This window comes from Acinonyx jubatus, chromosome A3, assembly GCF_027475565.1.
Source record: "Acinonyx jubatus isolate Ajub_Pintada_27869175 chromosome A3, VMU_Ajub_asm_v1.0, whole genome shotgun sequence".
NCBI lineage: Eukaryota > Metazoa > Chordata > Mammalia > Carnivora > Felidae > Acinonyx > Acinonyx jubatus.
Genome location: NC_069388.1, coordinates 40,504,074 through 40,531,030, shown reverse-complemented (window position 1 = coordinate 40,531,030; position 26,957 = coordinate 40,504,074). Strand labels below are relative to the sequence as shown.

The following is a 26,957-nucleotide window of genomic DNA, read 5'->3' as shown; positions in this document are numbered from 1 at the left end:
CGAGGAGGGCTAGTGAACCTATAGGAGAGAGAAGAGGAAAAACACCTAGGGAGATAAGAGATTCAGCCAATGCAATTTAAGTCTTTTCTCCATTTGGAACACTCTTGTTGATATTGAAAGGAATTTCAAGCATTAGTAAACAAAGTGGGTGAGTTTTTGAGGGGAGGGAGCTCCTCCTGTTTTGATTCAGTACACTTTGACTGACTGGCTCTTCTGTCCAGAGATTGTGCCGGCAGTTTCCACATATCATCTTGTTTAAATTCCCACACTCCCACAGAGTAGGTTTTTCCCTTCATTTAACAATGAGGAAACTGACCTTTAGGTTAGAAAAAATGCCAGAGTAGGAAGCAGAAGTTGTACAGTTAAAAGTTCTGTTCACACTTCTGCTGAACTGCTCTTTCTCCACAGGTAGGAGGGTCCGCATATGTGATCACCCAAGCCAGGAGGCCTCCAACAGTGAACGGCAACATTGCCAATAATACGCCAATGCCAACAGGCATAAATGGGGGCTGCCTGGGTCACATAGCACGCATGGTTGCTCTGGCCAGGTAGGTTCATCCTTCTTGCTTATAGAAAATGCCTCAATACTTGAAATCATAATAATTAAAATCCTAATGAAACAGGACTCTGTGGTCAGAACCACAGCTCTGTTTAATGGGTAAATGTGGAGAGCATGACCATTGGACCCTTCTACTAACTTGCGGCAGGGGGCTCGCTCTGAATGGCCTTGAATCATGCAGAACTTAAAGAGCATAATTAAAACAAGATGGTGACATGGACTTTTATTGTATTCTTATTTTCACCATGGAAATTTTACACTTTGCTTAAATTCTTGGTATTTTAAGGTCTAGAGGATAAAACAAAGCTTTACTTCATGAGAAAGCTGCTTTTTCTCATTCCTGCTTCTTCCTCTTCTTTTTTTTTTTTTTTTTTTTTTTTTTTTTTTTTTTTGAACCTGGTCAGTCACTAAGCTCATTTGAGTGATGGCAAAGTCAAAATTATGACTGCCTGATTTTATCCTTCGCTGCACTCGTCAAAAAATTAAATTAAAGATCATGCTTATGAATATAACGCATGAACTGCTGCATGGCATTCTGAAAGATAGAATGTCCCTTCTGTCCAGCTACTCACAAAACAACATGTCACATGATACATTAATATGCAGGAAAAATAATAGGGCAGAGAGAAAATTCTACCTCTTAGGACATACAATGTGCATTCCACCAATGGTTCAAGTGTTCAGAAAAATTAATTTTAGTCAAGACAATAATAATAATACCTCTAATAGCTACATTAGATCCTTCAAACTTGCATAGTGCTTTCTAGTTTCCAAAATGTTTCCACATGTAATTTCATCTGACAAAAGAAATCATTAATATTTTAAAGTGCAGTATAGGGCTGCTTGATTTAGCACTGCAAGGGCTCGGGTTCCTGAAGGATGTGCATCCCATGAAGGCTTGTTGAATATTCTATGAAGAGGCAATTGTAGAGCGAGAGCCAAAGTGCTAGTCCTTTCTGCAAAAAGATGGTGGAAAATAGCATTCATTACCAAAAGCCACTGAAGACTTTGGAGATGAATGTTTGGATAAAATTACTATTCTAAATTTGCTACTGAAGTTTAGAAGTATAACGTCTCTAGTTTTTAAATGAAAATATGTTTTTTGATAAATACATAAAACAATTCTCACCATATATATATTTTTTTCAATTACACACAAATTTAGAAAGTTGAATATCGAACTCTCCCAAATCTGCCCCTGCCTTTTCTCCACTCCTCTAAGTTCCTGAGAGCAATTAAAAAAAAAGAAATGTTTATTTATTTTTGAGAGAGAGAGAGAGAGAGAGAGAGATCACAATCAGGGGAGGAACAGAGAGAGAGGGAGACACAGAATCTGAAGCAGGTTCCAGGCTCTGAGCTGTCAGCACAGAGCCTGATGGCAGGGCTGGAACTCACGAATCTCAAGTTCATGACCCGAGCTGAAGTCTGACGCTGAGACACCCAGGCGCCCCCTATCTACCTATTTCTTGAATACATGGCTGAACTGGTGCCTTTTAAAGGGAACTCCTTAGAAGCCAGAAATGATGAAGGGGATTGAATCAAGATTCTAGGGCCCCTGAGATGGGGCCCTAGAATTTGTAGTTCTAACAAGTCTGGGATGGGGCCCTAGAATTTGTAGTATAACAAGTTCCCAGGGATGTTGGTGATGCAGATGGAGGAACAGTCTTTGTGAACCATTCACTAGAGCTTTGGTTCGAATGAACCACACACATGAGGCATAGGACCAGTGCTTTGGTCCTGAGTATAGTACGAAATTTTCCTGTCTCAATTTTAGCACTGAGGAAGAGAGGAAGAAAAAAGTCTCTGTTGAGATTTCCTAATCTTATATATGTACTAACATGGGCTTAGCATCAAGTGGCAAACAATAATAAATAATAAAAACATAATAAAAAACTCTAAGCCAAGTATATAGTTTAAGGTTTTCCTAAATTGGCAATATCTTCAGGTATCTCAGAAACAAAATTGTAAATAAATAAGCTCTTCATCCAACTTCAAAAACTCCCCACAAATAAAAATCTAAATAACATGGCAATAAAAAACCCAGAATATGCAAGGAAATTACTGTAATCATGGATCTACAAAAAAAAAAAAAAAATAAACCACAGAATTTGACTTATACAGACTAGAGATATTGAAATTTCAGATACAGATTATTTAAAAAAATATTTTATGTGGTTAATAAATAAGGAATGACCAGCCATATTTTAAAAAGAACCAAATAAAACTTGTAAAAATTAAAGTGATAAGAACAGAAATCAGATTAAATAGAGTTAAATAAAATTAGAAAATTGAGTGACAGGCTTGAAAAAATACCATAAAGAAGTAGCAAAGAGAGATAGGGATACAGAAAAGGAAAAAAAAAAAAACAAAAAACAACAAACTAAAAACGCAGGAGTCCTGAAGGACAGAGAAAGAAGGAATAGAGAGTGGTGGAAATGCAATATATGGTGAGGTAATAGAAAAAAATTCAGAACTTTAATTAAAAAATGTCCATTCCTGGGGCACCTGGATAGCTCAGTCTGTTAAGTATCCAACTCTTGGTTTCGGCTCAGGTCATGATCTCACGGTTCATGGGTTCGAGCCCCCCATCAGCTCTGTGCTGACAGAGAGGAGCCTGCTTTGGATCCTCTGTCTCCCTCTCCCTCTGCCACTCCCCCTCTCATGTGCTCTCTCTCTCTCTCTCTCTCAAAAATAAATAAATAAATAAATAAATAAATAAATAAATAAATAAACATTAAAAAAAAAGTCCATTCCCATAACCATGAAGCACATGAAATCCTAAGAAGGATAATGGGGAACCCACACTAAGGTACATCAAAATGAAACTGAGTGACATCAAAGATAATGACCAGACTGTCAATGAAGCCAGAAAGAAAAGACAGACCTCCTAAAAAGAAACTACTAGATGGAGATATTACTTCTTAACAATTACAGAATTGATAAGACTGGGGAAAAAATCTTACATGTTGCGAGAAAATAACAATCAACCTCAAATTTTTTACCCAGAAAAACTGCCTTAAAAAAAACTAAAAAGGCAACATGATAATGTTTTCACACACAGCCTGAGAGATTTTCAATGAAGGAACTTCGAAAGAATTTCCTGGTGGGAGAGAGAGGAAATCTGTCAGAAGAGCATGGTTTATTAATGGTGCCAAGTTTTCTAATGATATTCTTTCAATTAAGTTTGTGTAAGAAGAAAATTGGTCCAAATTCTTGAGAGCTGGAATTGCTGGAACTTGCATTCACTGGGTGTTTCTTAAACAATTGTGCCTATAATTTGCTGATTCATGGATGGCTTATCATTTGTATCAGAGGCCAGCCAATCTGAAATTACTAATTATTTCATTATTGGTATGGTGTTGCAGAGGGTCAAGTCAGAGTACACTGGCATCCATGAAAGTTCAATCAAAAACGAATAAAACTATATTCAAAAGTCCACAATATAAAAAATGCAAGTAAATACATTTAGAAATTGTTTGGTTATTTATTTTAATGTTCAGTACTTGAGTACAATATTTACTAAAGTAATAACGCTTTCAATGGAGGCTGCTATGAGGGCAACATTGCCTCCTTCAACAAAACTAGTTCTAGTTTCCAGAAGAGAGAGAGGGAAAAGGATTAGTGGAGGTATGTTGTTTCTAGAAAAAAGAAGACATTCTGACATTAACAAACTGGTGGACTTGGGTGAGTTAGAAAACCATTTGCAGTCTGCTTTAAAAACAGATCTGTAGAATGAGAAAACTTGCCCATATGTTCGCAGAATTCTTCTGGATCAAAATATAGTCATTATGGTTATATATGCTAGAAAAGCTAGGTGAAATTGCATTCCAGCTCTACTCTCTGTGATCCTGTCTGAAAATGGTTATTATAAGGTAAACTGAGGTAATCAGTAGGACCTTTGAGTGTTGGAATCAGGGCAGAGAACCCAAAGGTAGGGGAGAAGAGAGATGAGGCCAGCTGATGGGGAATTAAGCTGAGTGATCTATAAATAAAAATACCAGAAGCTTCTCTCCAATTTTAGGGAGACGACCAAGCTGGGAAAGGACTGAACTTGAAAATGGGAAGAAGACTACAGAGAAGGGTCATGATCCTTATTACCCCTCCCCCAGGGACACAATATTCCATTTGTGGATCCAGTGGGAAAGAATTGTAACTCTTTACTAAAGATTGTAACTCTTCTCATCCTGAGAGGAAGTGAAACATATGCAACAGTACTGAATTCAGGACATAGTTTATTTTGTCAGCGTAGAAACTGACAAATAATGAGCGCCCATGATGGAATCATCTACCATTGGCATGTCAGATTATGCTCCCTTTTTTCACTGTTTTCCTGGCAACTTTTAGTTTTTTGTCCTAAAAGTCATCTGAGAAACAAACACACAATTCCTGTTTCTATGGAGTGGCTAACATTTACATTTCACCACGATGCCACAGACACAACATGCCTGGCACTTTTGCGCCTCCGAGCACATTCTGAGACCATATATTCAGGTGAGGGAAAGCCATATTACCTAGTCATACTGAGATTATGGAATGATGTTCTAAACAATGCACATTATTTAGGAGGTGAAAGAAGTTTCCACACATTTGAAGGAGCAACTGGGAGGAATACTCCTGCTAATTTAAGGTGGCAGAGCTGCTACAGTTCAGGGCTCACCATGTGACACTCCAAAGAAAACAGGTTCAGGCTCTGGAAAACAACTTTTGAAGACAGGAACTGCTAGGGGAGGTGGAGCCTCTCCGAGAAAAAGGCAATTGTTGTTTTGCCCCTCATCTCCTGGGCTGAAGAGATTATCCAGGAAATGACATCATTAGGGTAGAAGATGCATGCCTGGCCAGTTTCTTACTGCGTGGGGCCAGTTAGAGTTGCCGGCCTACTCCGTGATTCTAAGTGTCCTCCTCTGAATGATTCTAAGCTCTCAAACCCATTTCAGTGAATTAGGACGGTCGGCATCCTCTCATGGTGCTGATTATGTTGGTAATTATAATAGCCATCATGAATGCCAGGCCCCTGCTAGGCACTTTATACACACTATTTCTGCTGTCAACTGTTAGGTGGAAATGTTCCCTCACCCCTCAACCAGAGGGCAGAGAACATTCACTGCTGTGCCCTTCTCTCCATCCTCCCTTCACTTATCCAAGCCTGGGGGAAGACACAGTCCCTTTTTTTTTTTTTTTTTTTTTTTTTAGCGCGCGCGCGCGCGCGAGCTCACAAACAGGGGAGGGCTGTAGGAGATGGAGTGAGAGAATTCCCAAGCAGGTTCCATCCTTTCAGTGCAGAGCCTGACTCGGGGCTCCATCACACAGCTGTGAGATCATGACCTAAGCCAGACATCAAGAATTGGAGGATTAACCTACTGAGCCATGCAGGTACCCCAGAAACAGTCCCATCTTGAGTCTCTCTCAGACCCGCCTGTCCACAGAGAGAGCATGTCCTGATCTGTTCTTTTACATTTAATAAGCTCAGGGTAGCCTCTGTCCAGGCAATGGGGGATACTGTGGACAATGGTACTTGCTCCTGAGGGGACACAGGTTACGTCTTTCATATTCAGGAGTGAAGTCCAGCATGTAGGACACCCATTTGGGGGCAGGGCCACCAGATGCTCTGAACTAACCTCTTTAGTAACAAAGCCAATGTTTTTGATTTCAAACTTTCTTAGAGCTTTGCCTTCTCGGCTGGTTCTGAACAGAGGTGAGGGTGAAGGCAGTGTTGGAACCCCCATACTCATGCAGAGGCCATGCTTTCATGGAGGTGAGATGCTCAGGATCTCTCTTCAAGAAAGAATGTGATGCCAGGAGTGGAGTTAGCTGACAGAATCCACTGGCCACATTTTGGAGATTGAACGGCAGCCACTTTCTCCCCAAGCTGCTTGCAGCCAGTGAGTTGAGCTGGAGGAAAGGGATCCTGGAGCCCGGCCATTCCTGCCCGGTGCAGGTCAACTGTAATGGCTGGGGTTTGTTTTGAGCCTCCCCAGACTTTCTCAGACTGCACTGCAGACTGGCTCTTCCTAGCTAATCTTCCTTCCTTCCCTCCTCTTCCTCCTCCTGCTCCTTCCCCTGCTCCTCCCCGTTTTAGCCTTTGAGGCTTTTCTGCCTTTACATTTCCTGCACTTCTATTTCATCTTGGCATTTTCCCCAAAGACTCAAGCCGACACCACCAGCATGATCATACTCTCCATTTCACAGTGGAGTGAAAGTGAGGTTCCAAAGACAGAAAGTAGAAAGCATAAATACATTCCCCTTGAAGAAGTTCATGCATACTCGTGTATGTTAGAGATCCCCTTAAAAAATACCTAATTTACATTTTCAGAGAAAAATTTGAATACCTTGTAGGTGGCACTTAGCATGGCCACTAAGTAAAAGAGATAGCTTCATTTCTTCAGAAAACTGAGCCCAATGGGACCTGCCCATTCAATGCAAAGATAACACTGGCTTCTTGAGAGTGGAAGGGAACACTAAAGACTGGAAGAATTTCCGCATCCACTGCTGACTTTGGATTCAGGACTCAGAACGTGTTCGTGAAAAAAAGCAAATGATCTCAATAAGGCAAAGGCCACACACTGCTCGTCACCTAGAGGTCTCCACCTAACTTGTAAGCACCACCCACAATTTGAGCATTTGTAGGAACAGAAAATACATTGCACCGAGAAACCGTCTTCTTAAACTTGGTTTTTACCTTCACAAGTTAAACCTAAATCTGGTGTTTTTTTCTCACATTCAGGGGAGAATCAACATATTAGGAAAGGATAAAGAATTTTTCTGTGATTTCTGCACCCTCAGGAACATCCGAACATGCAAGCACATGCATAACTTAAATATTAACCAGAAGTTTCTTTTCAGGGAGTAATTTTTTAGAGACCAGAAGAAGAGGACTCACCTTCGCTAGAGTCTTTGGAACCCTCTGGCTTCTTTGCTTTGCTCTTCTTGTGGGGTGGAGACAGGCCTTTTGGCTCTAACACCTCTGGAAGCATAAAGATTTAAAACATTCTTATGTAGATATTAAATATTTAAAATTATGTTGAAACTTAAAGTTCTTTTTCTTCCCCCCGCAGTAAACCCACGTGTGCAGTGAAGCTTGATCACAGGTTCATGTGTCATTTTGGCTAAGCTGAATTTCGGCAACAGCCTGTGATTCTCCAGTGCACATAGACGGGCGTTCAGGCTTCAGCTTAAACATCTTTTCGTTACCATTATTAATGATTCGCACAAATGTGAAAACTTAGACGCTCATTTTATTTTATTTTAAAGTTTATTTATTCATTTTGAGAGACACAGAGACAGAGTGAGCAGGTGAGGGGCAGACAGAGAGGGAGAGAGAATCCCAAGCAGGCTTCACTCTGCCAGCACAGAGCCCCACGTGGGGCTTGAATTGTGAAATCGTGACCTGAGCGGAAAACAAGAGTTAGATGCTTAGCCGACTGAGCCACCCAGGTGCCTCTTAGATGCTCTCTTTTTTTAATTAAAAGAAATTCTCCACAAGGAAACCCCATTTTTTTTTCCTCCACAGGAGATTGATTTAAAACTTCATGGATTAACTGATAGTTGCCATTGTGCAATTTCCTTTTACTCAGTCCTTCAAGTCAAGCCAGATGAAGCTGCAATGTCTCATTTTGGGGCGGGGGGGGGGGGCATGGTGCTTGAAATTATCCTCCTTCTATTTAGCAGATTTCTTTAGTAGTCCAAATTCTAAACAACTTCTATATGTCCCCAGGTTAATTATTATGTTTCCCACTTTTCTCACTGCTTCCCAATACCCTCGGGCCAAGTCTATCCAAGGAGGCTAATAATTTAAATTCTGAAGAATTTCAACAGAAAGAAAAATTCTAAAGATGGTTTTAGGAATTAATCTCTAAATTCATCCCATTCAGATATAGATACTTTGTTAGGCATTAATTTGTATTTCGAGTCCTGGTCTCTCTACTAAGCTCAAAGCATATCTTCAACTGCCTACATGGCATCTCGTTTTATATTCTGACTGGATGTCTTCTCTTTGCACCTCCATATCCACTCTCCATTCTTTACCCCACTTCCCACCCAGCTGTGCCCTGGGATATGGGTCTCTATGCACCAGTGAAATTTCTGGCTTTATTCCTAAGTGACCAGTGGTCTTCAAGGGCTTACTATACCCCTCCATAAGCTTACAACCCCAATCTGTTGGCTTCCTCCACTTGACCCTCTCTGTCTCCTGGGTCCTGTAAGTACCATCTCTCCTATTTTCCTTTCAGGGCTGGGATTTAACTGTGCCTCCCTCTTTCCAGCCCTAATGATTTTCCCTCACTCAGCTCTCACCAAGCATTTCAAATTTATGTAATAATCCCATTAAGCACAGCTGGAACAATACTCTTGATGTCAGCAAACCTGTTCTCTCCAGAGTATTTCACATATCACTACCTACCCAAGAGTATAAACCTCAAAACTGAGCTATTGTCCTTAATGTTTCCTTTCGTTTACTTTCCCAGGAAGTAATAAGTCCTATCATCTCTGCTTCAAATTCTATCCCATATTCATCCGTGGTGTTCATCCTGTGGAATCATCTGCATCTCTTATCTGGGTTATTACAGTAACCTTCTGGCTTTCTAACTTCCCTAAAATTACTCTCCCTGTAGCAACCAGAGTTATCTTTTAAACATAAACCAGATTCTGTTGCTTACCTGCCTGCCACTGGTCTTGGATCACAGACCAAGACCAATTGGATTGATCCAAATCCAGTTTCATGGGCCAGGGCAACATGCCATTTGGGCTCTACCTACTGTTCTAGTCTCATTTCCCACTTGTGCTTTGGCGTCAGATTTACTGGCTGGCATTGTGTGTTCTTCAACCATTACTAGGCTGGTTTCTGCCTTGGAATCTTCACACCTGCTATTCTTCTTCCCCCTGAGATACACATTCATATGTCTATCTTCTTCTCCGTTTTTAATCTCAAACCACATTCAGCTCCCGAGAAAGGCCTTCCCTGAATTCCTAATATGAAGGGTCCTTGCAAGGGAAATCTCTCTCAAATACATCATTCGATATATCTGAAATTATCTTGTCCCCTTCTTTATTTCTTTATTGTATGTCTCCCTTCTCCATCCCACCTCCTAAGAATGTAAGTTCCTTGAGAAAAGGACATTTGTCTTTCCTAATCTCTCTTGTGTCCCTGGTACCTAGTAGTGTCTTGAGAATTTCATTTCTAATTGGTTTTATTTCCCCTTTACCCAAGCCTTTCTTTAAGGCCAAGATATAATGGGGCCCATGCCTAATTCTTACTCTCTTAGCAGCTGTCGCCTTATGCCAGGATTCTAAAATTATACTACAGAGCTATGGCGACTCATCTTTCTTTTCCCATTTATTAAAAAAGGAACAGAATAAAAAATTGCATTTGGTAGCTGTACTATTAAAAACTGTGGCATTACGGGCTACAAAGGTTTTTTGGGCACCATAGGCTTTCTGTGGTTGCATGGCAGTCACATCGAAGATCATTACCATGGCTAGGGTGAAAAATTTTGCCAATGACTACATTAGCAACTCCCCCAAACTTCTGTCACCAGGTGTGAGATGGATGTTGACCCTTCAGAACGGGTTCAGTAAAAACAGAAATGAGATGCTTGGAACAGCTCACTGAGCACAGATGCTGTGCTCAAAAGGATGCATGAAGTAGGCAAAACGACACTTGCCATCTCCCTGGGAGAAGATGCTAAGACTCCCTGGAAGATGCCTCTGAAATGCATCAACTGCCTCTAGGACTAAGAGGAGAATTTCTAATGCTGGGGATTCAACCCCAAACCAGCATTTCTTAAAAGTGAGTTTTTGATCATTAACCTGATTTCCCAACCTGAATGGGAATTCTTGGAGAATGGGTGAGACATCTCTTAAAGACATCTATTTGTTTCTGTTTGTCTAAATTTTGAGATGCGTTTCCCAAAAGTACTTTATTTTTTAAAAAGCTACAGGGCCCTCCTTGGGTAGTCACCGGACGTGGATACATGTTAACTATGAATAGTCATTTATGACATAAGTATAGTATCATTTCCTAACACCCATGGAGGCACTCACTAAATGTCACTGATACATATGGCCTCTGTGCTCAGATTTCTACTTGTGGTTCAGCGGGAACAACTCTCCCTTTGGCCTGGGGAAGCAGAAGGAAGATTTCTCCAAAGCAACCCATAATTCTCCTTGACAGCATATCATATTATCTATATTGCCTCTGTTTCTGGCAGAGGGTGGAGACCTGGAGTTTTGCCATGAGCGTAGCTTTGCCCCCTACAGAACTCAACTGTGCTCCTGACTCTCATGTAGCTGGACTTCCATAGGTGGCTGTTGATTTCTTATTCCTGGTAGAGTCCCATTTCAACAGCCATTCTTGGGAATGGAAGGAGATGGGGAAATGTTTTCTACTGTAGGATAAAAGAAACTGATAAAGGACTTAAAAGGCATCCTAAGCATTTAAGCTGGTCTGTTTCTATCATTGTCCACGAGGGCAGAGCCTCACCTTGAGGATGACCTTGCCTCACACCATCTGAGATGCTCCTGCCTCTACTTACCTGTAGGGTCTGGAGACAGGAGTACAAGGGTATGAACTTTGGGTTCAGACACACCAGTGGGTCAGCTATTTAAGCTAGGAGGTCAGACACACCAATGGATCAGCTATTTAAACCAGGAACTAATTCCTTTTAAGCCTTGTGTAATAACAATCCCTGCCTCCTACAGTTGTTGCATATCTTAAATGAATTCATGTATGTTGAGTGACTGGCACAAGGTACATACTCAGTTAAAATCTGGCTCAGCAGAGGTGTGCTGGGGCTTATGTGAGTGAGCTGACTATACCTATCTCTCAGCTCCCACATTCATTGATCTCATGTTTGGTAGCTTGAAAACACTGTGGTGTGTGTATTTACACTAAGGAAATATGCAAACTCTCCAAAAGGAGGTTCCCGCCACCTGGAGAGTCAGTTCACCTGACTTTTGGTAGTCAGATTATTATTCACTATCATTCACTAGCCTTTGTTGGCAAGTTATTTGTCCCAAGTAGCCCTTTACTAGTGTCAGCTGCATTCTTAAAAATCCTTCCAGCATTTCTACTTATATGAGAAGATGTGATGCAGGGCAGAGAAAGGCAGTAGTTAATGGTCTGGATAGAGATCTCTCTTGGAGACCAACACTTCCAAGTGTGAGATCTGGACTGAAGTCAGCCTGCTCACCAATGTCTGGTAGAACCAGTGGCACATCATGGAACCATTCTGCACAGAAATCTCCAGTGATTTCAGCACTCAGATACTAGGAAATGGAGAGCAGTTTCCCAAGCCCATTCTGGCCAGGTGACTTAGCATCCTTGGGCCATTGAGTATGACTTTAACAGCTGCATCCAGCTGCTGGACACGAAACCCTCAGGAAACCTGATGAGACTAAAATCAGAAATGATGATCCAATTAAAGCCCCCCAAACCTCATATGCTGACTCCAATCTTGTAGGCTCTGCATTAGCATTAATAATGATTTTCTTAAAATCACTCAGTGGTTTGGATAGCTAGCTGCATCTCATTAAGAAGTCAACTCCCCTTGCCTAGAAATGTATACTTAGGGCACTTAGGCAAATGATCCTTAGCAAGATAAGGCCCTTAAACTGGCTGGCTGAAAGGGCAGTACTCCCCATGGCTGAAGGATATTCCAAGGATACTTCCGATGAGCAGGATAAATGAAAATAGCAGAAATTAACATTAAGTTCGTGGAATTAAATCAAGATGCGGGTGACCCCTTAAAGTCTTTTTTCAACATATGGTTCTTTTAAATAATAAGACATCCCACATGAGTATAGGGATGGATATTCTAATTGAAATTTCACCTTGGGCTTAATGTTTTACAAAAGACAAGCAGAGTCTTTGTCTTAGGTTGGATTTTCTCAGAAGACACTGAGACAACTATTGAGTTCAAATACTTAATGTAAGAGATTATCCCAGAAAGTGCCAGAGGACAGTAGGGAGGTGAGACAAGAAAGGAGAGGCACCCAATACTGCGTGAGCAAGCTCCACTGTGGACAGTCAGGGCTCAATTCTACTGCGGACCTCTGGGTGATGGTAAAAAAATCTCGTTGTTCGATACCACACATCACATTGCCAATGAAGACTTGAAATGTGTCTAGTCTGAATTAAGATATGAATGTAAAATACACACAAATTTCAAAACCATAGTATGGAAAAAAAAGAGAATGTAAAATATCAGACTAATAAAATTTTTAGATTGATTATATGTTGAAATCATTATATTTTGGATATATTATGTTACTAAAATATTATTAAATTAATTTAACTCATTTCTCCTTACTTTTTCCAATGTAATTACTAGAAAATCTGAAATTAAACATGAGGCTCACATTTGAGGCTCACATTATATTTCTACTGGATGACACTGGAACACAATATGCCTCCGATGTGTCCTTCAAGGGTCAACCAGCTCTTGCCTATCACTGGCTGAGGGCTACTCCAGGGAAATTAACTTCCTGGCACTTCAAGTGTGCTTTCATGACCAGCAAGAAACACTGATTGCAGAGTCACAAGAGCTTTCCTTAGAAAGCTGTTGGTCTTGTAAAAGAATAGTGAGGGCCAAGGGGATATAGGTAGGGAATTGGCAGCTGCTATTACAGATCCTGCTCTACCTCCTTCATTCCTGGCTTTTAGATGCTTCCTCTACTTCTCCACCCTTCAAACCCACTGCCCTGGGGAGGCTGAGGGGACCATAGGAATCAGACATGTTTGGACTGGAGAAGAAGTAGAAGCTAGACAGAAGTTATGAACATTGCTCCAGTGAGCAGCTATGAAGAAAAGAACGATTATCTTTCCACGAAGACAGTGGGAAGTCAGGGGAGGGATAGAGATTTAACTTAACAAGGAGAAGGACCATTTTAGTCAAATGAGATTGTTTGCCTTGGAATTTAAACTGCTCCCCGTTAATGGAGATGTTCAGACTGTGTTGTCGGTGATTTATGTATGGAGTTCTGGCATCGAAGAGGGGGTTACACAAAATCAGGACCTCTAAGATATCTGTTTTAATTTTGAAACCCAGTTCTATTTCAGGCCTAGAACAGTGTGGTTGCCAAAATTGGGAACATGGAGTTCTTATACCGTGGAATAAAGTTCTATACCCTCCAATATCTGTTAGAGTGAGAAAGGAAAAAAAAAAAAAAGCAATAATTTATTGAGTGTTTACTAAGGTCCAAGAAATATTTCAGGTATGATATTTCATTTAATTCCCAAACAAGACTGTATTATAATAGTTTTGCCCCTAGAGGTGTAAACTGATGCTTATAGAGAAAACTTTCACCCAAAGTCAGGAAGTAGTAAGTCAGTAAGTAGAGGAGCGAGGATTGAAATCAGGGCTGTTGATTCCTGCATTCATAGTCGAGCATGTATTGAGTGGTCACCTTAGGCCAGATCCAAAGCTTGTAACCACTAGATTTCTCTCATCAAACACTGGTCTTTCTTGAGAAGCAGGCATGCATCTTAATTTCTGATAGTGAGAACAATATATCATATGTACCCAATGTATTTTCCAAAGATGGCCACAGCAATTTTTCAGGTCCTACATGCTCTACAAAACCTCACAGCTCCCTGTCAGGATATTGAGCCTGTTTTCTCTCCCCATGAGCCCAGGCAGGTTTCTTAATGACTGCTCTGAAAAGATTTTTGTGGAAGTAATTCTTTGGGATTCCTGAGGCTGAGTCTTAAAAAGGTACAGCTCCTGCTGGCTCACTTGCTGTCTCTAGAGGAACCACTTTGGAACTGGCTGCCATGCTGTGAGGAAGCCCAGGTTATAGAAAGGCCACCACAGGTGTTTCAGAAGACTGCCTGAGCTGAGGTCTTAGCTAAAAGCCAGCATATCAATTGCCAGCCAGACATACGAGTGAACAAATCTTCGCACAATTCCAGTACTCAGCCATTGAGGCTTCCTGATGAGGTTTCAGACCTTGTAGAGCAGCATGATCAAGTCAGCCCTGCTGTGCTCTGTCTGAATTCCTGACCCACAGAATATATGAGCATAATAAGCAGGTTCTTTAATCACTAAGCTTTGGGATGATTTGCTACACAACTGTATTTATTATAACATCAGGTTCCATTTTTACTTCAGCTTTCAGAAAGCTGGAAGCTTACTGCTTAAATATGCTAATTGTATTAGCCATAAGGGTTAGTTAGCACAATTACTTCTTTATTTTATGACCTCGACTGTACATTTGTATCTTTTTCTTTTCTTTTAATTCCAGGATAGTTAACATGCAGTGTTATTTTCGTTCTTAGTATACAACATTGTGATTCAACAATTCCATATATTACTCAGTGATCATCTAGATAAGTGTACTCATATCCCACTTCACCTATTTTATTAACCTTATTTTGCTTTTCTTTGAAAAACTGTGAGGTGCACATAAACAACAAAATGATCCTTGCCTATCCTCTAAGAATAAAATCATAAATTTAATACCTGAATCTTCTTTCACGTTAACATCTTCTTCATTATTATCATCTATTTAAAAAGGGAGGGGGGAAGACAAAAGAAAAACTCATATGAAAGCTAGTAAGCTCAGAATTCTCCAGTTTGACTAATACAACTTCAAAGGCCAAAAAGAACTCAGTAGAAAAGAGTGTTAGAACATGCATTTCGATTGTCTTATATTATTATGCTAAGTTAATACAAGGTAATGTAAATATACATCACAGCACAATTTAACACCTAGGGTTCACATTTCCTTTTAAAAATTGTTATGTATGCATAACAAAGTACATACACAATCATTTGTTTTACTTATACAAGTAATGCATGGTCACTTTGGTCATTTCAATTTCTAAAAAGATGAAAAATAAAAATCGCACACTTCAAATGCCGCACTTTCTCCGTCAATGAAAGGGATGCGCACTTATGAGTATCTGAGAAATGTGGAGCTCGCCACTTGGGTTTAGGCTGACAACACCCATTCCCTGCACAGCACCGTGGAAAGTGCTAGTTTGCTACATGTGCAAATCCAAACCTTTAACCATGTATGTTCAAGTGCCCACCCCCCAGCCCGCCCCAGTTGCATCATTCCCATTCAATTCCACTCATCCCAGTGAAACCCCCATTAATTGGGCAAGGATGCGTGCTTCCTCTACCCTCTGGGTGACATGTCTGCTTTTTGAACTTTTGATATGTTGTCATCTCTTCTCCTTCAATGTTCCTTACATCCAGGTAGTATGAATCCTGCCTGTCTTATTTCCACATTTTCTCCTCTCTATTCACATCACTGCAACTCGATTCAAACTCTGCCATTTGCCTTCCCTATTTTGTGGTTTCCTAACTGCTCTTCTCTTTTTCTCACTCCTGACTCCAATTTCTTTTACACCCAGGTGCAAAATCCATCTTAAAAGAGAGCTCTGATCTGGTTTACGATGTTGCAGGGATTCCTGTCTGCCTAATGAAAAAGGTAAGGATTAAATGAGATAATACCACCTAAAGCACCAGGACAGTTACTGAAATATTAAATGCTAGATATTACTTATTATTACCACCACATCATATGTCTACTTGTTAACATATGTATCCTTCAGATGCCCATCTCGACATCATAAATTCTGCAAAGTTAAAGACTATGTCTTATGTTCCTTTGTATTCTCTAGGACCTAATGTTAATTTTATACATTAAAATCCATAAAGAAATTTCTGCTGAATAATATTTCTGAGGTTTTTAAATTTTTTTTCTCTGATTTTTTTAGTCAAACTGGAGAATTCCTGTGTTTATACTTCTTATCTACCTCTTACATTGTAGGACATGCTTCCAAATGATGATTTGCAAGCAATGGGGACTCAGTAAAGATTTGTAATTTCCACCCAGACATACGCTTTAAATTTAGTCATTTCTTAGCCAAATTTATACAATGTGACATTCTTCAAAGTGCTAATTATAAATGAAGATTATAGATATACCAGTCACTGGGAATGGAAAATGAATTTGAGTTGAGGCTTTAGGAAAATAATTCTTGATGGCCATGGTTAACTTTTAAAGAAGTAAATTTCAGGGCGCCTGGGTGGCTCAGTCGGTTAAGTGTCCGACTTCAGCTCAGGTCATGATCTCGCACTCCATGAGTTCGAGCCCTGTGTCGGGCTCTGGGCTGATGGCTTGGAGCCTGGAGTTTGCTTCCGATTCTGTGTCTCCCTGTCTCTCTGCCCCTCCCCCGTTCATGCTCTGTCTCTCCCTGTCTCAAAAATAAATAAACGTTAAAAAATTTATAAAGAAGTAAATTTATTTCCATTCAAATTGTTAGAAACATTAGTGAATAGCTGTATACTTTATTTCCTTCATTTTTTTCTCTGAGTATAATTTTGGGAGAAAGAATATCTTTCTCTTAGAAATATAATTCTCTAACTAAATTATTATCACAATGTTACAAAGTAAACTCTTCACAGATTCTTCCCTGAACTTAATAGATTTAAATAAAATTTTATTTTTCAGAGCATCTAAAATATCTAGACCGGCAGACTTTCTGGAAATCAGAGTGGGATGAAAAAAAGTCTCCACAGTTTCCAGGAAAAGATAAAGGAAGAGTCAAAGATCTCTTTGCTTGTCATCTATGTATCCATTTGTCTGTCTGGCAAACACTCCTCCATAGCCTATTGTAGGTGTAGCTTTGTGTTTGGAGAAATAAAATACCAAGACAAATCTAGACACAATTGTCTACAAACATTATTAGTAAGGAAAGCAGGACATGCAGATCAATTTGAATATATAATAGAGAGTAGTCAGGGCCATCACAAAAGGTATCAGGGAAGGGATAGCTGCTTCCAGTCAGGTTATAAGGAAAGGTTTTTGGAAAATGTGACATTAGAGCTGATCTTTGAACTTTATAGACTATACTGATAGCATCATCCCTAGAATGTCTCCAGGTGTTGAAGGATCATACTTGATGTCATTATTCATTTGTTCATTCATTTCACTCATTTATTCATATAGTGGTTAAGAATATATTCAGGATCTGGATTCAGACTGCTTGGGTTTACTTGCAGGCCAAACTATAAATTGCTGTGTAATCTTGGGCAAATTATGTAAACCTATGCCTGGGAAATAGGGATAATAAAAGTATCCTAAGTCATACCCTAGTATGACTTGCTAGGGTTAGTAATACATGTAAAGTGCTTACATAGAATGAGCATTCAATAAATACTGGCTATTCGTGTTATGGTGCCATTATTATTACTACTTTCACAACTTAAAGAACCATTTATTGACCAACACCATATGTTGGAACCATGGAAGACCGTGAAGATACAGTTGACAATCCATTCCCTCAAAAACTCCCAAAGAAGTGTATGGCAGAGAAAAGTAAAACAACAATCAGAAGAGGAAGTAACAGATTCTCTGATGCAGGTAAGCAGAGGTTTTACTGGGAAACAGACAAGAAGCAGCTAAGTCAGAGAGGTCTATGAAGGATTTCCAGAATAGGTGAGGCTTAAGTTGAATCCTAAAGGGAGATTCAGAATTATCTGGGGGTAAGGAAAGGCTGCAGTAGATTCCCAGTAAATATGGGTGCCCTGCCTACAAGCCCTTGTTCCTAGACACTTCCCTGCTGGCCAGACCGACTTCCAGCCACCAGATCTCCACCTGAGGGCTTTCTCTGGGTTGCTGGAGGCCACAGGAGAAATATCAGGGAATTGACACCCCAAGAGAGCAGTCTTTCACAAATAACTGCCAGGACTTGCACAGAAGTACTATAGTGCCCTTGCTCCTCAGGTGTGCTAATTCAGAAGCCTCTCCCAGAGTCCTCCCCAATCCCAACCCCAACCCTGGGAATAAACCCCAGTGGACGGGTGGTTAATTTAGTTTGTAATTTAACTCTGCTGCCTTCCTTCCCTTTCCAATTCTTCTTTTCCACTCCGCTGCTAGTGATTCCAGGGATTGTCTTCCAAATAAATGACTTTCACTTGAATTCTTGCTTCAGGGTCTGCTTCTGGGGGGATTAGAACTAAGAAAAGGGTAATCACACTCAAACAAAGGGAAAAACATCTATGAGAACACATGGTTATGAATAGTCAAAATGCTTTTAAGGAAATAAAACTAGCTCTCCATGGCTGGAGGCAGGAGTTTACAGGGGAACCATGGGTCTAGTGATCTGTTCTGGCCGGATCATGAAGGATCTTTCTCACTGGGTATGGTGGTCAGTTGTATGTGTCAATGTAACTGGACCATGGAGTGCCCAGACACATGTCAGACTTGACCCTAGGTGTGTCCGAATGAAATTTCTGAATGAGATGAACATTTGAATTGGTTGGTAGACTGAGTAAAACAGATAGCCCCGGTAACGTGGTTGGGCCTCATCCAGTAAGTGTAAGGCTTACACTCCCACAAGGAAGAGGAAACTACTGGCAGACTGCATTTGTGTGGGGACATAGGGTTTTTCCTGACTTTGGACTCAGCATAAAACACTGGCTTTGCCTGGGTCTCAAGCCTGCAAGCATCTGGATTGAAACACCATCATTGGCTCTCTTGGGTCTCAGGTCTCAGACTCCCACTGGAACTATGCCATCAGCTCTCTTGTGTCTCTAGCTTGCTGACTGCAGGTCTTAGGATCTGGCAGCCTCCATAATTGCATGAGCCAATTCCTTATAATAAATTTATACCTACATCTATATTTGTATCTAAACCTATATCCACTATTAGTTTTGTTTCTCTGGAGAATCCTAATACCTCAGGTTGAAGAATTTAAATTCTATCCTGAAAATTACAGGGTGACTAACCAAATTTAAGCAGAAAATGACACACCAGCTTTTGAGAGAGAACTTTTTTTTTGACACAAGAGAAGTTTACTAATACACTATAAAATCCATGCTTTAATATTTTGGTGTTATTTATATTAAAATCTGGTGCAGAGTACTTTTGGTCTACAAAGCATCTAATGTGCTGTTACTTATTAATGAAGTCCACTTTAGTTCAACATTATTCTATAAAATGTACTCACTTGAGCCATATTTATGCAGCATATTTCTAGCAAGAATTTTTTTCTACTACAACCAGGGAACAAAAAAGCAATATGTGAAAGAAGAGGATAAGCCTATGGAGATAAGGAGGCATGCCATTCAAAATCTGGAAGCAGTTATGGGACTGATGGAGCATGGGCACGGAGACGCTGCCCTTTTAACAGTTCTTCAAGCATCATGCTTCTTTGTTAGAGGACACAAATCAAATAAAAGGTTCTTAGCCAAAGTGATACAAATACCATTTCAAAATTGAGAGCAATCTATCAGATGGTATGGTTCTGTGTGTTCAGAAATGCCAATTCCAGAAACACTGCTTCCTTTCCTTGGCAGAAATGGCCCAGGGGCTAAGGCTCCATTCCGTCTTAAGGGACCTCTTTGATGTTAATTTCATAATGGATGCTGTCTTTATTCACTGCACCCCTCTCTGTCAGATTACCCTGTTGAGTTCTTCACCAAAAGTACAAATCTGACTAAAGTTCTTCTTTTGATAAAAAATGAGTGTGAAAGCCCACTGGTGTCCCGTGAATAACCAGTTTTCAGTAACAGTTAGCTTTGTACATTTCAGGAGGAAGTGTCTAACCTCTTACAAGTCTGTAATATCTACTTCACCTTCTTGAATGGAAGCCAGAGTTTGTTGAAAAGCAGAGTATACCATGGATTTTGCAATGACCTGAGATTGGTCTTACTTCTTTATCACTAGTGTTCCCATTACTAGTGCAGTCTTTTGGAAAATAAGGAATCAAAACAGATTACAGATACTCTCACAGAACTTTAGTCTAAAGTGTGGTCTCTGGGCCAGCAGCACCATTATCACCTGGGAACTTGTTAGAAATGCAAATTCTCAGGTTCCACTAAAGATCTATTCCAGCAGAAGCTTGGGGGAGGGGCCTAACACTCTTCTAATAAGCCCTCCAGGTGATGCTCATGCAAGCTGCAGCTGGAGAACCATTGGTCAAAGGACTGATATTTATGAGCTGGAGGAAAGAAAAGCTTTCAAAAGCAGTAGATATCCCACTTTTTGGATATCCAAGTTGAGCCAACTAGTGATGTCTAGCCAACACTCATGCTGGTGAGGAGTGCCCACACCATACGGTTGCTGGAACTGAGGACAAGTTATTCTCTTCATAAGATATATAGTTCCTTCTATGCTTGAAACCACCCATTTACCCTGCAGCTGGATGGCACAGTTCTCATGGCCAGGATCCTAAGGTTGGATAAGTGACACGTATGTGGTGGAATCTTGTTTTAAAGAGGCCTGTAAGTTGTATGGAAAAAGAAGTGTCCTATGAAGAAGAAAGTTACCTTATAGGCTATTAAGACAGTCTCTTCACTCCCAGGGGAAAAAAAAAGGACAGGCACCTGAAATTCTCATGTCAAAATTTCAGGGGCATCCACACAAATGTGCAGGTCGGTCTGTCAAGCAGAACAATTATGACGATCTTGTTGCGGTTTTTATTTCATGTGCTCCTAAGTCCTCTCTCTTAAGGCTTAATTTCTTAACACAAGCTTCTTCTGTATGCCTTATCTTTTAAATATTTTATTACTAAGGGCTTCTAGGAGCAATTTGCATTTGCAGAGAGAAGAAATATTATTAGCCAAAATAAAGTGCTCCAAGCTTTCCAGGATTCTCACAAAGTATGGAAGATGTGGGTATGCTCATGACTTCTTGTGAAACTTGACAAAGTAGAAATGCCAAGCAAAGAATGGCTGATAAAGGGGACATCCTTGCAAAGTAGAGCTCTTCCATTAAATGGAAAACCTGAACCCACAAAATCTAAGAAATTGCTAAACTTACTTTCTGTAAGGCAATTGATAGGACTTAGAGAAATTAAAAAAGGAATAAGCCAAAGGTTGTTCCTCCCCCACCCTCCAACTGGTCCTTGGTCAAGAGGAGCACTCAAATATCATTAGTTAATAAATATATCAATAAATAAAAGTCACTGCTTAAAAACTGCATGGTTCTGCTGCTTCCGGCTTGGCCATCTTGGCATGTAATGGCACCAGTTACTGAGATAGAGGATTTAGGAGAAGGGCTGAGTTGAAGGGAAGCATTCTGAATTTGGTTTTAGATGTGTTGAGTTGGAGATGCCTGGAGATGCCAGCTGGAGATGGGCTGTGCACAGATGAGTATACCAGAAAGGGCTGGCAGGAAGAGAAGTAGAAGACAGAATGGTCAGTAAAAGGCTGAGCAGTCAAGTAAGATAAGGGCTGCAAAGGCTCATGTGGAGCCACGTGATCAAATATGCACTGGTTTCAGTAACCATGCTGGACCCATCAAAGAATTCCCGATAATCTCAACAGTGACAGTTGTAGCAGGGTATTGGAAATCACTAATTGCTCTGGATATAGAGTGCACAGCAACTGAAGGTGAAAACTTCAAAAACCTGTAACTGAGAGTACAAGTTAGGGCCATAGGTAAAGAATAAAGGTTGGAGGATTTCATTTACTTTATTGTTATTTTTATCTTTATTCTTATCTCTGTGCCTTATTAGGAATTCTTTCATTCATATACCTCTAAAGGATTTTTTCTCCCCCTGCATATGCCTGGAAGTTTTCACCTAAAGAACAGAAACCAGTCAACCCAAAATGTTTGAAGCGTCTTTCAGAAGCACCTTGCTTTCGGAAGCAAAAATGTTTGAAGGGTCTCTCTGTAAAGATGCCTACAGCATCTCCCTTCTCCAAGCAGCATTTTGTCTTGTCTTTGTTTTATCAGAACCTCCTAATAAGATCAAACTCTGCTTAGTCAAGGTTCGTGTCCCCAGGTCTTTATTTGTTCTGTTATTCCTAAGCATTTGCTACACACACTGAACATTCCCCCCTTTTGAAGGGACAGATCGCTTTCAGTCTACGCCTGCTGCTTGTTCTTGCATTCAGGTTGCTTGGTTACAGCAACACTTCACTGGATTTTCATTGAAGGCGAAATGCATTTGTAGCTTTTGAGGCCCATCAAGTGGAAATGGCTAGCACCCAATTCCTAAGAAGGCAGTCAACTCATTTATGTCACGTTACAGAGAACATGTCTTGTATAATTCTAAACATCAATGGAATCCACGCATTAAAAGTGTACAAATGTGCACAAATGTGCCAAGTCACCATAAATATTTATAATTAAAGAAATTTCTGAATTCTTCACTTTGTATTTTTTTTTTCTTTCCGTACAACAAATGTACCATTTGGGGAAAAATGTACAAATCAGACTGGGTAAAGCAGTTTTTGTGTGTGTGCTTCTTCAACTGGTGAGTTAGTTTACTAGGGCTGCTGTAACGAACTTCCACACATTTAATGGCTTAAAACAGCATGAATTTGTTATCTTACAGCTTCACACGTTCGAAGTTTGATATGGATCTCAATGGGCATCAAGATGATGGCAGGCCTGCACTCCTTTCTGAGGCTCTTGGGGGAGAATCTGTTTCCTTGCCTTTTTGACTACTGGAGGCTACATTCCTCAGCTTGTGGCCCCTCTTTTCTATCTTCAAAGCCAGCGATGCACATCTTTCTGGACACTGTTCCACAGCCATGTCTCCACTGTTTCTCTCCTGCCTCCCTCTTCTGTTTTTAGGGACCCTTGTGATTGTATTAAGTCCACCCAGGTAACACAGGATAACATCCCCACCTTTAGGTCAGTTAATTAGCAACCGTAATCTCTCATTTGCAATCTTATTTCCCCTTTGTAATGTGACCCAACATATTCACAGGTTCTGGGGTTTAAGGCATCTTTGCAGGAAAGGCACTTTTCTTCCTACCGTACCCTGTAAATTAGGAAGCATACTGCTTTAACGAAAAAGTGTCTGAGGAATAGAACTAAGAATAATAATCCTGTTTAGAAATAAGATGCTTTCTGGGGCACCCAGGTGGCTCAGTCAGTTAAGCGTCCGACTTTTGGTTTTGGTTCAGATCATGATCTCAAGGTTGTGAGATCAAGCCCCATGTCGTGCTCCAAGCTGGGCATAGAGTCTGCTTAAGATTCTCTCGCTCCCTCTGACTCTCCCTGCACATTCATGTGCTCACTCTCTCCCTCGCTTTCAAAAAAAAAAAAAAAGAAAATGAAAGAAAAAATAAATAATAAAATAAAACAAAATGATTTCTTATGGGATCAAGTACACAGGCATAAAAATAAAAGTAATTTTTGAATTTTTTAGTTTTCAACTTCACTCTTTTTTCTTTTTTACTTTTATTCCTTTCTTCCAACTACTCTTTCTCCCTCTCTTCTTTTTTCCTTCCTTTCATTCTTTCTTTTTTTCCCATCTTTCTTTTGTCTTTCCACCTTTCCTCGTTGATTCGGTTATACAAGAATAATATCACAAACACAAATGGTGAAATGTTTGCAACATATATTTTAAAGAGCTAAGAATCTTACTATACAAATTACAGACCAATAAAAAAGATGAAATACTCAATAAAAATGTACAAAAGAGATGACTAGCAGTTTTGCATAAAAAATTGGGAGATATAATAAATAACTGAAAGAAAGGATAAGCCATACTAGAAATAAGAGAAATACATGTTGTTACCCATTAATTACTTTATTTCATGTATAAAAGTGATAACATCAAAAGATGAGAATGTGCTCAATTGGGAAGAGCAGGGGAAAAGTAAACTCTCACATACTGCTCATGGGAATGTAAACTCAGTGCAATGGGCTGAATTTGTGTTTCCTACAAAATTCATCTGTTGAAATCCTAACTCCCAATATGATGATATTAGGAGTAGGGGCTTCAGGAGGTAATTAGGTCAAAAAGGTGGAGCCCTCATGAATGGGATTAGTGCCCTTATGTAGGGGACCCCAGAGAGCTCTCTCTCTCCACCATGTAAGGATACAGTAAGAACCCCACTACGCTGGCACCCTGATCACTCAAGGTGCTTAATGCGAGGTATAGACCTTGACATTTGCGACTCTGGAAATGAAGACCCCTTCGGTTGTTTTATATATGACACTGACCCATAGTGCTATAAGCACTGTGGCCAATTTGACAATTAGTATGAGAAGTGTCTTGACTTTGGATGCATTTTGGAAAAGTAATTCTACTTCTAGAAAACTATTTTTAAAAAATTGTGGATGTATGCCAATATTTATCTATGAAGCTGTTTTTCTGTAAGTGTTATTTATAAACGAATAGGGAAATATTTGCAAAAATAATTGCATGGTTCAACAGTATGGGTTTGGGTAAACACTGGGTCCATTAAAATTATGTTACAGAAGAATATAAAATGACCTAAAAAAATCAAGATTTGTTACATGATACACAGCAAATGATAAGACTGCAATTCTGATTGCATTTTCCATTTTACAGGGGGCTTCTTATAGGATAAACAACGAAAGGTAATTCATTCTCGATGGTTTGTATCTTCTTTTAGATTATCTATTTTTACTGTAAATCTGTACTACTTTTGTAATAAGAGGTTATAGCCATTTTAATTAAGATGGCCACAATAATGAAAATACCTCCTTTTAAAGTTGTAATAAGAAACATGGGTATTTAAAATTTTATGATGCTTGGTCTAGACACCTCCCTAAACATTCATTTACATTATTATTTATTCTATTTGGATTTGGCCCATTACTGCGTTTGCTGTAAAGCTGAAGTATAAAAAGTTTAAACGACATGCACAAAGTCATACAATTAATGTATGACTGCTTATTACATGGTGATGAGTATCAACATTTCTCTGTCAGGGATTCACAACTTGGAGATAAGCATCCTACTCATTTCCCAAATTCTATCTGAACTGCCCTTCTTCCTCCATGTCACTTACACAGTACTTGGCATCGCTTCTCTGCTCCTGCTCATCTTTCAGATGACACATTCTTTTTTTGTTTAATGTTTATCTATTTTTGAAAGACAGAGAGTGTGAGCGGGGGGGGGGGGGGGCAGCGAGTGGGGGCCAGAGGGTCTGAAGTGGGCTCTGCACTGACAGCTGAGAACCTGATGTGGGGCTTGAACTCACAAACCATTTGAACTCAAAGCCTAAGCTGAAGTCCAACGCTTAACTGACAGAGCCACCCAGGCGCCCCATCAAGTGACACATTCTTTATGAAACTTGCCACAACCACCCTGGTTCTCATACACATTTGACTCTGATTTCCTGGGTACTTTGACCATACCAATGCTATACTCGATTATTGGCTAACATTGTTTTCCAACTGTTCTGCATAATACTGGCCTCTCAGACATATTATAAGAACTATATCTTTTTAAAAAATGTTTATTTATTTTGAGAAAGAGAGGGGGGTGGGGCAGAGAGAGAGGAGAGAGAGTCCCCAGCAGGCTTCATGCTGTCAGCACTGAGCCTGACGCAGGGCTCAATCCCACAAACTGTGAGATTATGACCTGAGCTGAAACCAAGAGTTGGACGCTTAACTGACTGAGCTACTCAGGCACCCTTAAGAACTATATCTTTAAAAAATTTGTTTTTTAATTTTTAAATGTTTATTTATTTTTGAAAGAGAAAGAGAGTGTGAGTAGAGGAGGGGCAGAGAGAGAAGGAGGCACAGAACCTGAAGCAGGTTCCAGGCTCCGAGCTGCCAGCACAGAGCCTGATGTGGGGCTCGAACTCACACACTGCGAGATCATGACCTGAGCCAAAGTCAGGCGCTCAACTGACTGAGCTACACAGGTGCCCTAAGAACTATATCTTCAATGCAGCAGTGACCAAAGCCTTTGACAATAGTAGGTGTATAATAAATTATTTGTTGATTGATGGACAGAATGGTAGTGAATACTGTTGAATGAGAAAAGTTTATAAAATCTGTGAGAAGAGGGGATGATGAAGAGGTCATGTGGATACTTTCTCTTGTTAGGTTTTAAAGAGTAAATCCAGGTAAAATTTTAAAAAATATCATGCTTATTTGTCAGAGGATATAACTTAAAAATTGTTTTGGAAAAATACTCCTTCCTGAAGAATAGAGTTGAGAACCACTGATGTAAACAAATGTAGGCTTTCTTTAAAGTCGGGGAGGGGCTTGACCATGGCATTTTTTACTTCCAACGTCAGGTTTCTTTGATATAGTTCCAAACTGTAAATTTGACATTGTTATTATGAGGAAAATTAATATTCCCAATTCCTCTGTTGGAACTCATACTCTAATAAAAAAATCGACCTCTGTATTCCAAATCTCTGAAAAATAAACACAATAAATCCTGCATACCGAAAAATACAAACCTTTTATGTAAAGAACAAAGAGATCTCTGAGTTGAATTGTACAAATATTATTTGCTGTAGGCCATCTAATGGTGTACTGTAACTAGAAATTATTTGCAACCAAAGCATATGGTAATTCCATAAAGCTGCCACACTAGATAGACTTCCAAATAACACATCTAAAGGAAAAAGTCAAATGTGCTTCACTCACAGCAAGATATAAAACTGATGTGAAAAAAAAAATTGTTGCTGGTTTCTTTCATTTGCTGTTTCTACTGCCTTTC

General features: G+C 39.9%; 1 protein-coding gene across 1 annotated transcript in view; it reads right to left on the bottom strand.

Annotated features, from left to right (window-relative positions):
• Nucleotides 1-26,957, bottom strand: part of MACROD2 (mono-ADP ribosylhydrolase 2) — a 1,987,236-nt gene that overhangs the window by 139,684 nt on the left and 1,820,595 nt on the right. Inside the window, exons 10-11 of the mRNA XM_027069543.2 lie at nucleotides 15,013-15,054; nucleotides 7,437-7,520 (exon numbers count right to left, since the gene is read on the bottom strand). Of these exons, the coding sequence (XP_026925344.1) occupies nucleotides 7,437-7,520; nucleotides 15,013-15,054 (126 nt within the window). The remainder of the gene's footprint in view (nucleotides 1-7,436; nucleotides 7,521-15,012; nucleotides 15,055-26,957) is intronic.